This window comes from Typopeltis vanoorti, chromosome 24 (assembly GCF_054136105.1).
Source record: "Typopeltis vanoorti isolate ZY-2024b chromosome 24, IOZ_Tvanoo_1.0, whole genome shotgun sequence".
Lineage (NCBI taxonomy): Eukaryota > Metazoa > Arthropoda > Arachnida > Uropygi > Thelyphonidae > Typopeltis > Typopeltis vanoorti.
This window is the reverse complement of record NC_143572.1, coordinates 61098041-61117081: the sequence shown is the minus strand read 5'-3', so window position 1 is coordinate 61117081 and position 19041 is coordinate 61098041. Positions and strand designations below refer to the sequence as shown.

Genomic DNA, 19041 nt, shown 5'->3' with positions numbered 1-19041 from the left:
TTCTCTGCTATAGAGTACCCATTCTTGCAAACAAGAAATGCAATCATGACATTACATATATATAACTTCACTAAAGATCTGAACACATCCTTTTCTCATTTATTACACAATAAACACAAATGCAAACAAGATCCCAAACTCATTTCACATTTAATAATAATAATTAAAAAAGAATATACAAATAATATTCTTATTTAATTAAACTCCTACAGTTGTAAAGAGGAACTATCTGATTCATATTTATGAATATAGTCTTGGAGAGCTTCCAAAACATTGTCATGTTTCTCATATGCTAAAAAATGTGCATGAGATATCAACTGTAAATTATGATGGAATCCCTGATAGGATCAAAATATTTTAAAAGTGAAATTGAATGTAAAATATTGTAACCAAGTAATTAAAATATCACTGCACTATTCATTATCATAACTGAACCTAGAGCTTTCTTTTCTTTTGCCATTCAAGTGAAACAAATTTTAATATAAATTATTATTACCACAGTTTCAAATTATTTTACCAAAAAAAGAGGTCCAACATTATAGCTTGGGGGGACCACTCATATCTCCCCCCCTTTAAGTAATCAATAGCCAACTCCACCACTACTTAGAGACCCATAAATTAATCAATTACCACTGGTATGGATTCTGCAAGATCCACAGTTGACCTTGTAGCTTACATCACCCACCACTGCATACGTAAAACAGAAAGGTTCAGAGAAACATAAGCTGTCACCCTTGACATTTCCAAAGCTTTTCACCACGTGTGGCATCAAGGCCTACAAAAAAAATTACCATTCATCGGTCTCCCTGCCACCCTCTGTAATTGGGATAGCCAGCTTTCTCTTTGGTCATTCTGTGAGTCATGGTAAATGGCTACCTCTCTGAGCTTCACCACCAATGCTGGAGTGCCTCATGGCTCTGTCCTATCATCTCTCTTTCTCCTATATATAAATGACTTACACTAATCTTATCCACAATTTTGCAGATGATAGTACTCTCCAGTCATCCTAATCATTTGACAAACCATGCAGTACTCTGAGATCTGAAGCTACAAGATCATCTACAACTAGTGCCTTAAGCATTGATCTACATACTATCCTCCAATGGAGAGAAGACAACCTTGTTATGTTCAATGCCACCAAAGCACAGTCTTGCCTTTTCTCATGCAAAAGAGATCATGGATTGCCTACACTTACCCTCAGTAATATGCAAATCACCAGACAAGATCAGAACTCTTTGCTTGGACTATAATTACATTTACCTTCAAGTCTTTCCTGGCATAAACACATGCCAACATCACATCAATAGCCTCCTCAATGAAAATGCCAAGAAACTTGGCATTTTCATTTGCTGGAGCTTATTTCACACCCAACAAACTCTTCACTATATACAAATTCTAAATCCGTTCCATGTTTAGAATACTGCTTATATGTTTGGGGGTTGTGCACCTAAAACTCCCCTTAAAATCCTTGATGCCATCAAGAGATGCAATTAAGCTCATAGATGATCCCTCTTACAGACACTTCAACCTTTATCTCATAGGTGCAGGCAGTGTTTCAGCACTGTTTATTCTACAGGTACTTCCATAGTGAATGTTTCAGTGAATTGGCAACTATCATTTCTCTACTTTCTGTTGCACCTGTCAATACAAGAACTGCAGCTGCCTAGCACACTTTTACTGTGCAACTGCAAACAAACCAAACCTGCTTCTATCCATCCTCTTTTATTCCATCTACCTGGGAACAGCTGCCTTATGAAGTATTCCAAAACTACAACGTTTCAAAAAATTTCTCTCAGTCCTCTTCTGCACTCTACACATAGCACTGATGCGCCTATAGATCTCTCAAACTTTCATGTAGGGGAGTGTTTGAAGAAACCATTATCAGACAATGTATGCCTAAAGTCAGAAGAATAAATCAGGTAGGAATTAGAGGGATGAATAGCTTCATTAAGCAGGAGTTGGACAACACAAAGAAAAGGTTGTGGAAAGATTATAAGGAAAAGGTGATCAGCATGCTCATGAACAATACAAGGACAGGCAGGAAGGGTAATATATGGTAAGGAAGGCCAAAGCTAATTATGAGAGAAAGCTAGTGGATGAGGCCAAAAGAAATCCTGAAGAGTTATTTCACTATGTGGCTAGTAAGAGGAATGATTAATGGAAAGATGAGGTGGTGGTAATGGAAGCAAACCAAATAGTTGAATCACTGAGTAAACATTTTGACTGATCGGAGAATAGAGGTTGAAAAAAGGAAGATGCTTTAAACAGAACATCAATGAAAATACAGCCATGGGATTAGATGGTATATTGGCATGTGTATTATGGGAATGTGCAAGGAAATTATCGGCTAATCTGACCAAGATGTTTAATTTAATCCTCTGTATTGGGAAGGTGCCAGTGGAGTGGAAAGAGGGGAAAATGGTGTCACTGCATAAAGGAGATGCCAAGTTTTTCCAAATTATTGGAAAAATTGGTGGAAGACGGAATTCAGGATTCTGTGGATAAGAATATAATACTCCATAAGGGACAACACAGTTGTGTAAAAGGTTGGTTTACCTTAGTAATTTGCTTACTTTTTTTATAAGAAAGTGACAATGGAGTTGGATGAAGGAAATGGTTATTCAGTGATACTGCTAAAAATTCATAAAAGCATTTGAGATGATTCCACATAGAATGCTGTTGCATAAATTGGAGCAAATGGGGATGAATGCAAATCTGTGGATTAGAGGGTAGCTAATGAACAGATATCAAAGACTGTGTTATGGAGGAACTGAGTCAAGGAAAAGGCAGGTGACTAGTGGTGTATCACAGGACTTGGTACTTTTTTCCTCTGTTGTTTAATTTGTACATCAATGACAGGAAATATTCAATTGTTTGCTTTTGATGCTAAACTGGGAAGAGCAATGGTAAATGAAGATGATGCACAGATTCTGTAGGAAGACTTAAATAAACTAGCAGTATGGGCAAAAGTACAAACAAGGCTACCAGTTTAATGCAACTAAGACTAAGTATAAGGTGATGCACTTTGGGAAGAAGAGATCACAAGCTGTATGTTAAGGCCTGGGAAAAACTCATGAAGCACTTAAAGCATTAAATAGTATTTTTAACTGCCTTTGTATTGGTCTGGGTAGTGAACTTTCCCATAATGCTATGCATTATGTGTTACCAAGGCAAGTGATGCAAAGTCATTAGCCTCTGTATACAAGTTGCCCAGTCGTGAAGTTACTTCATGCACAAACTTTGTTTGCTTTCACTTGGATAAAGGATTAAACCAAGAATATAATTTCTTGGCATCTTTAATTTATAGTATAACTAAGTAGAAAAACTTTCAACAACTAAAATAGTCCATTTCAAATAATATGGAAATTTCATTAAATTCCATTAAGTGAGCAAAGAATTATTATTCACTCAATCATTTTGCCAATAAAAATGGGCCAATTAGAGGGGTAGAAGAAGAGATCACCACATCTTGAGCCCAAGAAAAGAAATTATCCTACTGCAATATGCATATGACCAAATATATTACATAAATACAGTTCGAAATTGTCCAAAGCTGGATTTCAATTACCGATATCAACACTGTCTGTGAGATTTACATTACACACAAAAGGTGTTTACTGATGTATTCGAGAAAAATTTGACAAACGTCCAAAGTTATAGCATGATTTATGCAACACAGAAACATTTTATGTATTGACAAATTTCTTTTGGCTACTTTTGGAACTAGCCAGCTGCAATAAATTGCTTAAAGTCCCTAATCAGGGGGAGACTCAACCTGCCTGGGACAGATGAGAAATGGATGGACTTTTGCCATTACAAATGGTTTGACTGAAATGGAAATGATCAATTTCAATACGGATCATTAAATTACAGTGGGTGATCGGTTAACGAACAGTTCGGACTGCAAACAAATCGGACAACGAACACTTTCGCAAAAGAATTTTATGTTCGGACAACAAACACAAGAAGAAGCGATGCTGTGTGTAAGATTTGTAGAACTGTATTTTACCGCCATCTATGAATGGTTTCTGGAATGAGATTTTGACAATTGTATACATAACCATTTTGTGCACTAGTTGATTTCTGTTCTCTGAATTTTGTAAGTGCTTTTCTGAACTTTTTATTTAAAAAAAACTTATAATATTATGGGGCCTAAAAAGAGTGGAGTGTCAAGAACTGTGCTCACCATAGAAACCAAGCAAGAGATAATAGCCAAGGCAGAGAGTGGGCAGAAGATGTCTGATGTTGCCAGGCAGTATGGCTTGAACAGGTATACAGTAGGCACAATCTTAGCAAAGAAAGATATAATCAAGAAGACTTAGAAGGAGATCTGGCATTAAACATGTGGTAATGCACAGTGAGTCTGCTAGTGCAGATAAAAAAGAAGCTGAGAAGTTCTGTCCCAAATTTCAAGAATTCATTAAAAAAGAAGGATATTGTCCACAACACATTGTCAATTGTGATGAAACTGGTTTATTTTGGAAGCGCATGCCGAACCATACCTACATCACGAAAGATGAGAAAAATTCCTGGGCGTAAACCCATGAAAGACCGATTGATGTTACTTTTGGGAGCTAACACTAGTGGTGATATGAAGCTTAAACCGCTTCTTGTCTATCACTCTGAGAACCCTACAGCATTCAACAAAAATTCCATAATTAAAGAAAGACTGCCAGTGATGTGGAGATCAAATGAAAGGGCACGGGTCATGCAGGTTCTTTTCAAAGAATGGCTGTTTAAAGTTTGTGCCCCAAGCATCAAGGATTACCTTCAGACCAATGAATTGCCATTGAAAGCACTATTGCTATTGGACAATGCACCAGGACACCTAAAAGACCTTGAAGATAATTTGCTGGAAGACTTTCTCAGGCTGACAGTTCAGTTTCTGCCTCCAAATACCACTTCGTTGATTCAGCCAATTGATCAGGAGGTTATTGCGGGTTTCAAGAAATTGTACACTCACGTGCTGTTTCGTTGGTGTTTTGAAGCATGCCAGTTCTCCTCAACGATGACATTAAAAACGTTTTGGAAAGAAAAATTTGATATTCTTGAAGCTATCCGGCTCATTCAAAAGGCATGGTCAGAAGTCACTTAACGACAGTTGAATTCTGCTTGGCGAAAGCTGTGTCCATCCTGCATTCAGGGAGACGGAGATCATGTCCCTGAAATTATGGATGAAATTGTGACTAGAGATCTGGAATTGGAGGTGAATGAAGATGACATTGAAGAGCTCGTAATGGAACATGAAAATGATCTGACGTCAGAAGAACTCCAAGAAACTTAGTGAGATGTGTTTTCTTCTGAAAAAGAGGAAGACGAAAGAGGACCAATGCCGACATCTGCTATTAAAGATCTTTTGAAGAAGTGGGAGGATGTCTGAACAACGGTCTTAGAATGGCACCAAATCAGGTTGAGATCAATAGACTTGGGGATCTCTACAACGACAATGCTATTCATCACATCCAAAAAATCCTGAAGAAGAGAGAAAAGCAATTGACATTGGACAGATTCTTTAACGCCCCACAAACAGAAAAAAAAACATGACTGATGAAAATGCAAGACTGTGTATGTATGTATTATTATTATAAATAAACGTAGAAATTATATAATTTTTATTTATTTTTTTGGGTCTCCAGACGAATTAATCAAATTCCCATAAAAATCTATGGTAAATCGATGATCGGTTAACAAACAATTCGGGTAGCAAATATAGTCTTTTAACGGATTATGTTCGTTAACCGATCATCCTCTGTATCTCCAATAAGTGGAATTATCATTATCAGTCTAGATCGTTCTGCATAAATTTCTCAATAAAATTGATCCAACCATAAAAACAATTAAACTAAAAGAACATATTCAAGTCTACTTCCTAAATGTCAAGATTGTTAAATTCTATTAGGCTACAATTGCCAACTATGTACTTTTGGGTGAGACATTGGCTTACAGTTTTTCCAGGCCTGTCTTCAATTTCTCCAATCCAGCAATTTCTTTATTTTTTTTATGTATTTCTGCAAGAAATGTCAATATACTTTATTCAAGTTTTTAAGAATTTAAACTGTCAGTGCCCGATTGAGATCATAACAGTGTACATTCAAACTCTCTTGAGCTGTGTGGTTATTCCCTCAACCCAAACAATTTGTGAAGTGATCACAAAGTAATACAAATTACTCAATTCCATTTTAGTATCGATGCCGATATGCCTTTATCACCATATGTATTAATCAGAACATATTGTGTTATTACAATTACAATTATAATTGTAAAACCAGACAAGTTTAAGTATATTTACATTTTATTTTTGATTTAATTTTAAATTATATTTCTAATATTCTAATATAACAATATAAATATTGTTAATAAAATTATTTTTGTTTTACTGCATAAATATTTACATACTCATTTATACATATCAGTTAAATACATGTGAGTCTAAATAGTTAGGACAAAGCTGTGCACTCGTGTGAATGTTAATAATGAAATGCAAGGCTTTCATTGAATATCTTGAGTGATCTGAACAAACTGCATTCTTAAGGGCTGTCCAATTCCAGAATAAATACATTTTTAAAAAAATATTTATTTTTATACAGAATGTTTATATACATTTGTTTATTAAAATAAAAATAAGTCATTGTTTTTTATATATCTTTTATATGTACTGCATTTAAAATTTGGTTTGTATGCATTTCATTGATCAAAATAAATTAGAAAAAAAAAAGTAAATGACTTTTTTTGAACTCCACAAGAATTATATTGGATGAGAGAGAGAAAGAGACATAACTTGTAAGTTAGAGATGCAATATATCCAGTCTACACCCTGGAAAGAGTTGGTAACTCTAAACTGAGCAAAAAGTTAAATAATCCATATGCCCAGAGCTGGGCATATGGATTATTTAATCCTTTAGCCCACAGTGCTAATGTGCTACATATGTAAAAAATAAAAACTTAAATAAAATAAATACTAAATAATTTCCAAACATTTTATCCCTGACAACAATATGATTGAAACAAAAACTAAAATTGGTTCAATAAATTTGTCTAAGGATTCCAGATTTCAATAAAACACACCCAGTAATAATTAAATCTCTAATTAGATCCTTATGCAACTAAAAAGATTTCCAAGATTTCAAATTGCACTGTCACCACACTTGATATTAAATATCAAGAGTGGTGAAGTTCATGTTCATAAGTGAAGTTACGGCAGCAGCCTTATGACACAGTGCATTGTCTTGCTGAAGGAGACAATGGCCAGTATCTGAACATTGTCCAGAATGTAATGTTCAGATACCTCTCTGAGTTCAATGTTTGTGGCATCACAAACAGAAGTTTGAGGCCAAACAGGACCATACCAGCACATAGCTACCTCAGGCAATGCGATGGCATGGTCCTGTCATGCCCAAAGATAAGTCTGACCTACTGCATTAGTCTTCTCCAACTTATGTATAGATGACAATGCAAAACTGTCTCCAATTCAAAAACTACTCAATGCATGCCTTCCCAGCTGTTTATCACAAAAGATATCAGAAGAAGAATCCTTAATAGTTTGGTCAATACATCTTGTCTAGATAGCATTCCCCAAATTGTGCTTAAAATTTACACCCATCATCTATGATGTACGACCTGTCATACTCATCTGATATCTCCCCAACAGAATGGAAGCAACTTCTCCCCCCCACACACACCAAAATAGGAAATAAAAGTTGGCCAATCATTACAGCTCCACTGTCCCAACTTTGTTCCTTTCAAAAACAACAAAAGTTAATAAACAAATAGCTTATTCATTACTTGGAGCCAATATGGATTTCACTACTCTTGCTCCACTGCAGTTCTTCTAGCCAATGTTATCCGAATCTGGACATGTGACATGGAAAGTATGGATAAATTTCTGGTTGTTCTTCACATCTCAAACCAGGTGACAAGGGAAACACAGAGAACGGTTCGATATGCTCTTCTAATCATCCTTGCACAATGCAAACTTGACATAGAGATGTTGTCTGTGGAAGAATCCAGATGTCATGCCACATCGTCATTTAGGACAAAAGAGCCATCAGCCTGTTGTGGGCAAATTGTGCACTCTAGATGGCCTGGATCAGGCTGAGAGGTCATAATATTTCGGCTCATGGGCATATATAGAGTTACAGTCTAAAATCTCAATGCAAGAAATTGAACTTCATAATATTACTCATGAAGCTCTTTGGCTTGCTGTTAGACACTGATCATTGTAGATCAGCTGATATCCAAAAAAGACAATAGGTTAACTAAAGGATGCAAACCCATTTTAAAAAAAGAAATTCAAAAAAACTCACAAGAAAAGAATAAATGTACTAAACAGTTACCAAGTTGGTAACTGTTTAGTACATTTCAACTTTCCTGGAGTGCATTCAGAAAATTGAAAAGCATTTTTCAAAACAATGATGTCCCACTCTGTTTAAAAAAGGAAGACATTTAACCAGTGTATACTTCCAGTCATCTCATATGGTTGTGAAACTTGGTCACTAACAAAAGCACTGGCAAATAAATTAACAACAGCTCAAAGAAAAATGGAGAGGTTAATGCTAGGCATCACATTAAAAGATAAGAAGCCAGACTCACATCACTGACATCATTCTTCACCACACTAAAATGGAAATGGGCCAGACATTTAATCCAGAAGAGAAGATGAGCAATGGACCACCAGACTAACGAACTGGATTCCTAAAGGGAAATGAGGCTGAGGATGTCCTAAAAGAAGGTGCAGTGATGAATTGTCAAAATTTGCTGGGGAAAATTGGCCAACCATTGCTAAGAACAGAGAAAGGGGAAAGAACTGGAGGAGGACTTTATCCAGCAGTGGACAGAAAATGGCTGAAAAGAAGAAGATGGTCCTACAAAAGGTTCTACTATGGAAGAAATAGAGGAATTTTTCAAGCCATTAGAGAAGGCAGTGACAAAGTAGGAGATGAATACTAAACAGAAATTTCCTAAATTGTCCAAATAATAAGCACATGCTAGTTATCTGTTCAGAAGAAGTTCTAAATCTTTATGCTATAGCACCATGCTTTAACATAAAGATGCGCACAACTTCACATGAAGAGAAGAAACAATAAATCTCACTATGTTATTGATGATAACCATATCTCCATGCTGGTTCAGGAATGGAATACACAGGATATGTGAAACAAGAAGTGATCAGCATTTAGTTATGGGCAGGATAAAATTTAATATCATAGTAAAAAGAAAAGTGCATAAGGAAGTTTTAAAAAGAATCAAAATCAAGCAGTTTCAGAGACAAATATACAAATATTATTCAAGAAACAATGCATTTGCAAACAAGTGCCAAACTTAAAGATTCAGTGGCAGATTCTGAAGAAAACATTGATTTGACCAGGAGACATGGTGAAGTTGACAGGATATGATATGCAAACGAAGATATTCTTGATGTCTTGAGTAATTTACTTTGAAAGACTGCTAAATTGTTTTCTTTTTATATCTATATATATGATCCACACACAAAAGGCCACAAGACCTATAGCACATTAGTGCCATGTGTGGGCAAGAGGAATAGAAGATAGGTGGAGTCTGGTCACATTTTGTTTGAACAGCCGAGAGTTGTAATCTCTGGGGAAGGCAGAGTGGGAGAGACTGTCCCAAAGGACAGAAGTAGATGGAATGAAAGAGGAGGCAGTGAAATTGATTCGGTGAGTTTCAAGATGGACTGTAAAAGGATGTTGGTTAGCAGTGGTTCTTGTTTTAATGATTTTGGAGGAGAGTAAAGGAATAATAGTGACCAATTCAGCAGAGCACCATCCATAAAAGTATCTGTAGAAGAGGCATAAGGCAGAAACTGAACATCTGTGAGAGAGGACCATTAATTAGCTGGACTGCCCTCCAAATATGGGAGCAATATTCCATGGCTGAGCAGATTTGTATAGAGTTAGCAGCTGTGAAGTAGTGCAGCAAAAAAAGCATGCCATATTTTTTGGCAGCTTCAGTAGCTACAGTTGAAATATGGTTGTGCCAGGAAAGATCAGTCCAAAAAGAGAAATCTGATCGTGTTTGGATATTTCAGTATTACTGAAGGTAAGGGAGGAGGGCATGACCTCTTTCTTGTGAGAGATCAGACAGAACTGAGTTCTGGTGGCATTAAAATTTACAAGATTGTCTTTACTCCACTGAGTTCAGGTCCCTGCTGGTTGTGGTAGATCTTGAGGATTCTAATATTTGAAAACTATGAGGTTTGTCAATTTTAATGGAAGTTTTTTCACTTGGGTATGCTACTAATTATATATTTGGTTTTATCCTTTATCCAAGTGTGAGCAAACAAAGTTTGCACCTGAAGTACTTTCAGGACTAAGGCAATTCGTGGTAAATGTGGTATAAGTTCTCATCACTTTCCTTAGTATCTCCCCTAATGCAAAGCACATCTCCTTGCGGGCATGTATAATGCTATAAGAGAAGGGGTCACTACCCAGATTGGTTTCAACCTTTATTGAGGTCTCATCAGTGGGAGCCAGACCCAGAGGTGGTGATACTAAGGTGGAAGTAATGGAGAAGTCATATTTATCTATAAGAGTTGCCAATGGATGCCACATCCTATTATTAAAATTCTCTGGATTAGAGATAAGTTTAATGGAAGTTTTTTTCACTTGGGGTATGCTACTAATTATATATTTGGTTTTATCCTTTATCCAAGTGTAAGAAAACAAAGTTTGCTTACACTTGGATATAGGATAAAACCAAATATATAAAGGTCTGTCAAATGAAAAGGAGTGTACTGTCATCAGCAAAGCTATGGATAGCATGTGACGTCTGTGAGAGCTGGTCATTTATATATAGGAAGAAAAGAGTGGATGAAAGAATAGAACCTTTGGGTTGTCCTGCATTGGTGGGGAAATCTGAGGAGAATAAACTGTCCACTGTGACACAGTGAGTGACCAGTGAGAAATTTGGAAATCCAGTTGCAGAGTGAGGAAGGCAGGCCACAGGATGGAAGTTTGGTGAGTCCCTAAATGAGACAAGAAGTGAGAGTACACTGGTAGAAAACCTTTAAGAGCAATGTAATCAGGAGTAAATTAAATACTCAAGATAGAAAAAGCCATCAGAAATGTTGGAGCTGGAGTACAGGACATACAACTAGTAATACTTAAATATCATGTATGGCTGCAATGCTTAATTCAGAAGAATTGACAAAAGGGTTAAATTCCAGATTATTGGAGTAGAGTTCTTAACAGTACTCATATAAAAAGGGAAATAAAACTAAAAGTAAGAATTACAGAGGAATTTTCATGCAGAGTTTTTCAGGTAAGATAGTATATGCTTGCACATATCTTAATAAAAAAAAAAAAAAAAAGGAAGGAAAATTACAGAAGAGAAACCTAGAGGAAGGAAAAGAATCTATGTTCAGGCCAAATAGCAATTGTCAGGATCAGGTTTTCGAAGAAAAATAGAGAAATCATGGGAATATAACGAGGATCTGCTACTACTACACTGAATAATTGCTGTAATAAATTTAGTATGAAAATCAGCAAATATGAACACTGAAACATCATCTGCACTTGAATGGAGAACCCACAGAACAAATAAAACATTCAGGTGCAATGTTTACTGACGATGGCAAATTAAATATGGAAATGAAAACCAGAATAAGTAATGCTGGTAAGAAAGGGAGTAAAGTGGATAAATTTATAAGGAATAAGAATGAAATTAGTCAAAATGCTCAAGGTACTATAAAGTAGCTGTATACAAGTTTCTTTTATACTTTGTTGCAAAATTTAATTCAGCATTATCACTGAATTCACTTATCTCTGTCTCCACAAAGAGCATGAAGAATTAATGTTATGCAATTCATTTCGAATGAACTACGTATAATTGACAATATACATAGTTCAAGTCCTGCACAACATTTCAGCCAACACTAGCGGTTTGAAGCTAGTGCACACATGCACAGATGGAGCAATGTGGACAGCTTTAAACACAGCTGGGTTATGTGTGCTTAAGTCATATTGACAGAAGAAAGGGTTATACAAACATATTCAGACCTATAAGATTTATCTAAAAGTAGTCATTTCTTTCTACTGGTGTACAACCACCAGAAGATAATCCAGAAAGCCTCAAATGTTGTTCTGTCAAAGAAGCAGTATGGACAAAAAATAAACATGGCTGAGTGATGCGAGGTTATAGGAAGCCATTTTTTGACAGAAGGGTTATAGGAATATATTTAGTGACCTATGGATTTATCTGAAAGTATTTATTTCTTTCAAATGGTGTATGACCACCAGAAGATAATCTAGAAGAAGGCTACGAATATTGTTTTTAAAAGGAATATATACTACCTCAAGTTGAGGAAAGAAAAATTCCAGAACGAGGTTTATTTACTATTTATTATAACTGTGCATTTGTTCCTGTCAATGGATGAAATAAAGATAAACATTTCTGCTTGAGTTGAAATGTTCTATGCATTTCTTCTAAACAGTGTTCTTATAGTGTATGCATTACAGAATACTGAAGACAAGAAGAAAACTATTATTCAGACAAGGAATGATGTATTTTATGTATTTTTTTACTAATGTATTTTATCTTCATGCTTAACTTTCTGAAGTAAGGTAATTTTCCTAAGAATTATTTTTACTGAAGCTGCAGAGATAGGATGAGTTTATTTGTAAACAGTGTTAAATTTAATACAATGTAAAAAGATTCCTTAAAGGAAATTATTATAAAGCTATAGTTGTTTAATCCTAGGATCACTAAAAGAATGTTTCCTTTGTTTGTTGTTTACTGACTGTAGTAAAAAAAAGCTACAGCTGCAATCCTAGAGAGAATTGGTAAAGCTTTTTTTTTTTTTTTTTTAAATCCCTGAATTTAAATTTCAAGTGGGTGTGAGAGAAAGAAAGTATCTCTTACAATTTTCTTTGGGTATATAATTATGCTTGTATAATTATTTAATTAAACAATGTTTCTTTTGTATTACAATTCTTTTGTCATATTTTAAAGATAAGTGAGTAATATGAGTTATTAGTCTGGGCGAAATAGCCCAGCCACTGGGGAGGACAAGTTAGTCCATCTCAATGCCGGTCCCAAGCCCGGATAAATGGGAAGGGTTGGCATCAGGAAGGGCATCTGGCCGTAAAAAACATGCCAAAACCAGGGATGAAATGTCGAATAACAGAGAAAGGACAATGGCTAAGGTGTCCCCTGTAAGCGATGCTCAGTTCTGCCGCCCGAGGACTGTGAGAAGTGGGCTTGGGCTACTGAACCAAGGACGGGTTTGGCCAAGGAAGCGAGTCCAACAGAAAGAGAGAATGTGTAAAGTAAGAATCGGGTTGCTGAATGTGGGTACAATGAATGAGAAGAGACATGATGAGAAGAAGAAAGCTGAAGATCTTGTGCGTGCAGGAGACTGGAAGGGCAATAAAGCAAAGGAGCTGGCAGAAGGATATAAACTGTTTTACAGCAGGGTAAATGAGAATGGAAGAAACGGAGTTGGAATCATCATCGACAAGGAGCTGAAGGGTGGAGTCTGTGAGGTGTGCCGGAAGAATGATCGGATTATGAGCATTAAATTTGAGATTGGAGGAAGCGTGACTGTGATAGTGTGTGGATACGCTCCACAAGTAGGTTGTGATGAGGAGGAGAAAGAAGCATTCTGGAGAGAACTAGACCAGGTAGTAATGGGAATCCCTGATGGTGAGCAAGTGATCGTCGGAGCAGACCTGAATGGGCATGTAGGAAGGCGACGAAGTGGTGAAGAAAGGGTGCACGGGGGTTGGAGTAGTGGTGAAAGAAATGAAGAAGGTAAAAGAATCGTAGAGCATGCTGTGGCCTTCGACCTGGCTATAGCTAACACATGGTTTAAGAAGAGAGTTGGACACCTGATAACTTATAAGAGCGGGGATAGGATGAGCGAGATTGACTATATAATGTGCAGAAGGAAACATCTAAAGGAGGTGAAAAACTGTAAAGTGATTAACGGAGAAAGTGTAGCGGCACAGCACAGGTTGGTTGTGGTAGACTGTGATATAAAAGGGGAAAAGAAGAATAGACAGAAGTGGTGGAAAGATAGGAAAATAAAGTGGTGGAAATTGGAAGAGGAAGGCCCAAGGAATGAGTTTAAAGAAAAGGTATTGGAAGGAATGAAGTTACCAGAGGATGTGGAAGAATGGTTGGATGTAAATATCGGAATATTAGAAAAATTGGAGAAGAGGTGCTCTGTATAACATCAGGAAAGGGGCCGCTCGAGGATAAGGAGGCATGGTGGTGGAATGAGGAGGTGCAGTTGGAGATCAGGGAAAAGAAAGAGGCAAAGAAAAAATGGGACATGACTGGAACCAGAGCTGACAAGGAGGCATATAGATTAGCGAAGAAAAGAGCAATGAGAGCCGTGGCAAGGGCGAAGGCGAGAGCAGTTAAAGAGGTTTATGAAGTACTGGAGAGTTAAATGGTGGTGAAGCTAAGTTGTTGAGAATAGCGAAAGCTAGAAATAAGGCCTCGAAAGACATAACATCAGTTAAGCAGATAAAGGATGCCACAGGAGTAGTACTACAAGAGGACAAAACAGAGGAAGATGGGAAGAATATTTTCGTAATCTACTAAATGAGGAGAATCCAAGAGAGAGAGAGAGAGGTGCGAGGATGGAGAGGCAAACGATGGATCGGTGCAGGACATAAGCAGAGAGGAAGTGTATTGGGCACTGAGAAAAACGAAGAATGGAAAGGCTGTGGGGACAGACCAGATACCTGGAGAAGTGTGGAGAAGCTTGGGCAGCAAGGGTGTAGACATGTTATGGGATCTGATGAGGAAAATAGCCCAACAGGAAAAGATACCAGAGGAATGGAGGAAAAGCATTCTCGTCCCAATCTACAAGGGATAAGGACATGTTCAAGATTGTGGCAACTATAGAGGGATCAAGCTGATGTCGCACACGTTGAAGATATGGGAAAGAGTAATTGAAGGAAGAATACTGCAGGAAACAAAAATTGATGAGGAGCAGTTTGGATTAATGCCAGGAAGAGGGACAACGGATGCAATATTTGCACTAAGCAATTGATGGAGAAATATAGGGAGATGAGGATAGAGCTACATATGGTGTTTATAGACCTGGAAAAGGCGTATGACAGAGTGGTCAGACAGGAGGTATGGAGGTGTATAAGGAAGAAGGGGGTGTCAGAAAAGTACGTAAGGTTGGTGAAGGAGATGTATGAGGGAGCAAAAACTCAGGTCAGGTCTAGTGTCGGCATGACAGAGGGGTTCCCCATTGTCGTAGGGCTCCATCAGGGATCAACTCTGAGCCCCTAGCTCTTTGATCTGGTTATGGATGTACTAGTGGAGGACGTCAAGGAGGAGGCGCCAGGAAGCATGACGTTTGCTGATGATATTGTTCTCTGCGAATCATCCCAAGAGAAGCTTGAAAAGACCCTAGAAGAGTGGAGAAAGTTATTGGAGGAGAGAGGCATGAAAATTAACTTGGTAAAGACCGAATATATGTCAACGGGGAGTGACGAGGATATGATCATACGACTTCAGGGAAGAAACTCAAGTACCTTGGGTCAGTCATTGAGAGGAATGGTGACCTGGATGAGGAAATACAACACCAAATAACATGCGGCTGGATGAACTGGAGGAAGATGAGCGGGGTCCTGTGTGACAAGAGAGCGAGTTGTAAGATGAAAGGAAAGCTGTATAAGATGGTGGTGAGGCCGGCGATGCTCCATGGCACGGAGACGTGGCCTATAAAAGGCACAGGAGAGGAAGATGGAGGTGGCGGAGATGCGGATGTTGAGATGGATGAGTGGTGAGACAAAGAAGGACAGGATAAGGAATGACTACATCAGAGGGACTGATCAGTAAGAAGGTACAAGAAAGCAGGCTGAGGTGGTTCGGTCATGTAGAGAGAAGGAGTGAGGAGTATGTTGGTAAATGAGTGGAGCATATGGAGGTGGAGGGAAGGGAGGCAGGCCCAAACTCAGATGGAGGGATAAAGTGGCAGAGGATCTTAGGGAGAAAGGATGGAGTCGGGAAGATGCCCTGGACCGGAGAATCTGGAAGAAGAAGATTAAAGATGTGAACACCAACCCCGTTTAACGCGGGATAAGGCATAGTGAAAGAAGTAGTAGTAGTAGTCTGGGGGAAAACTAGAATTGATTTCAAGTTAGATAAATATGCTGGAAAGAAACCAGAGATACTTGTGGTAGTGGTACGAAGCTCACCTAACTTTGTGAATAACCTATGTGGTTTTATACATGCATGGGAAACAAACACACACTTTATGAAAATGAATCATCTAACAGAAATGTTTACTGATCTTTTAACTGATACATTACATATGAAGAGAAATCTGAAAGTTGTTCAATTAACTCATGAAGATTATAGAGCAGAGTATGCAAAAAAAACACGGATATAACTTATATCTATACACAAATGCCAGGAGCATAAGGAAGAAAAGGGTTTAGTTTGTTGCCTTAGTGAATACGAGGTACCCTCAATATTATTGAAATTAGTGAGAACTAGCTCTCAAAGACAGATGCACCAACTAGTATTGAATGTAAAAGGTACAGTCTCATCTTTAAAAAGATACCTGTAGCATAACTAAACAACAAATTACACGATAACCACTTTAAAAAAAGTACAGATATTTTGTACTGAAAATAACAGTACATCACCAGTATGTAGAAACAAGTGAATCAAAGAACAGGAATACAAGGTACAAGAATTGGTTTACCAATTAAAAACAGTTGCCAAGGGCTCAACATTAATAAATAATATTAAAACTATTTTTGATGTTTACATAAAATGAGAATCTCCCAACCTTATGGGGGAGGGAGAGAGAGAGAGAGAGAGAGAGAGAATCATTCCAATTCAAGTTAGGACGAAGTAAAAAGGGCTTTGCAACTTTCTTTGAAAAGGCATTCATTTAAAACTGCTTCTATGAAGAAGACAAGCTTCATCGTACCAGATACTGTATTTAGTTTCAATACTATGCTGTGCCAAATCAGACTTTTGAGGTTTTACATATTCAACGTAACACTGATGTTCATTAAATCTTTTTTTTTTTTCCTCTCCACAGAACAACCTCTGCCCAAAGTATGTCAAATTACATTTACAAGGAATCTGGTAAACACCAGCTAAAGATAGAGATGACAGTTTGTCTTCTGTAGAAGGGTAACAGATGAAACATTTTAATAGAAAAATACACGGGAATAAGGTGATACTACTTCAAAATTCTACCAATCGGTTCAAAGATACCAGAAATATAAGGGATTGGAACCCTGTGGTCTGTTGAAGAATTCTCAGGTATATTGGAACATAGGAGTCAATTCTATGCTGGATTTGATGAGAGTTGTAACCATTCAATTCCATTAAAGTTTGATAGTAGGAAGTTCTTGTTTTAAGTGTAAGGGAGAGGAGCACCCATTATGTGCTCTATTAATTAAAAACATAACACCAATTTTTTGAGAGGTGTGATAAGCAAACTTTTGATAAATGTATCTGCCAGCAAAGGTAGGTTTTTTTTTTTTTATAAACACTAGCTGACAAAGAAGTCCAAGAATAGTCAACTAACAACTTTTTCTATGGTGAATGTGTGGATGAAGGCGATTGATTCAATGTAGGAAGTAGTAAGTTCGTTTTCATAATGAGGCCAAACAGCAAAAACATCTACATAATGAAACCTATCAGATGGTTGGGGATGAATGGATGAGAAGAAGGTATCTTCCAGATGATTTAAAAAAACTTGCCTAAGGTGGAGACAGAGGGCTATCCATGGCAGTGCCTTCAACCTATCTATAGATCTTGTTTTTCCAGCTGAAATATCACAATTGCATAACAAATTCAGAAATCTTTACATCAGGAGGGTAATCATCATATAGTAAACTAACAGTGTCAGATAACAGAATATAAATGAATTAGGGAAACAATGTCAGAACTGACTAACAAATTTAACTCTTGTATTTGAGCATTCTTGAATTTGTTTGATGAACACAGTTCAAAGAAATATTTCCCTTCTGTTTTCCTCCATTTGTTCTTCTCTCCAATAGAATTGACTAAACTGTTTTTTTTTTCCTTCTCTTGAGTGCTCACTCCAGCTTCATCTATCAACAGTAAACCTTGAGTTCATCTTTGGTAACAGTGCTGGTTAATTTTTGTAGTTCGTGCTGGTTTCGCAGGATGTAAGACTATCATCTGTGAAATGCTACTACAACACTTTTTTGAAAAGCCTAGCAAGATAGTTTTTTTTTTTTTTTTAAACAGGTCGTGAATCACGTGGCCTTTTCCTAAACATGCATAAATGATTTCTACAACAATTGTGATTGCACAATTATAGGAAATTTTGGTTTCTTCAACGTTCTGAACAGGATTTAATAAATAAATGTAAATATAGTATATAGTAAGTATAATACTAATGAAAATTCAACACATCATTACAATTAACAAAATTTAAATGACTTCACCTAAGTCATTCATGATTTAAATTATGTTTATACTTTGTCAATAATAGCTCAAAAGAAGGTGTGCTTTTTTTGAGCTATTATTGACTTAAATAATAGCTCAAAAAATAAACTTAAATCAAACTTAGTCAAAATGTGAAGCTGCTAATACTTTCATATATTTATTTCCAAGAGTCTGTAGAAGTAGAAAACACTTTTGCGCCCATGTCTAATATAGCAAACTTTCATTATAAGAAGCTATTTTTTTTAAAAAATCTCCTAAGTTAGCCATAGTGCAAGTTCACTGTCTATAGAGAGAGAGATAGCTATAAAATTACACGAATAGCCCAAGACAATCATACCAATGGTTCCAACTCTTCCTGTACGGCCTATGCGATGAACATATTCTTCAATATCAGTAGGCAAGTCAAAGTTTATCACATGTTTTACATTCGGGATGTCCAAGCCTCTGGCTGCAACCTTGATAAGAAAAGTATATACATATAAAGATGTTTGGAGATATCTACCTACCCGTATATATATATATATATAAAAATTATCAATGAATACCAGTTTGCTTCTCTTTAAAATTTTATAACACCAAACACGATTCCAAAAAAACAGCCAATTACATAAACATAAAACA

At 36.8% G+C, this 19041-nt stretch overlaps 1 protein-coding gene across 3 annotated transcripts in view; it reads right to left on the bottom strand.

Annotated features, from left to right (window-relative positions):
- Nucleotides 1–19041, bottom strand: part of bel (ATP-dependent RNA helicase bel) — a 312654-nt gene that overhangs the window by 20205 nt on the left and 273408 nt on the right. For all 3 annotated transcript variants that reach the window (XM_090413999.1, XM_090414000.1, XM_090414001.1), the window contains one exon: nt 18758–18875. In XM_090413999.1, coding sequence (XP_090270125.1) covers nt 18758–18875 — 118 coding nt within the window. The remainder of the gene's footprint in view (nt 1–18757; nt 18876–19041) is intronic.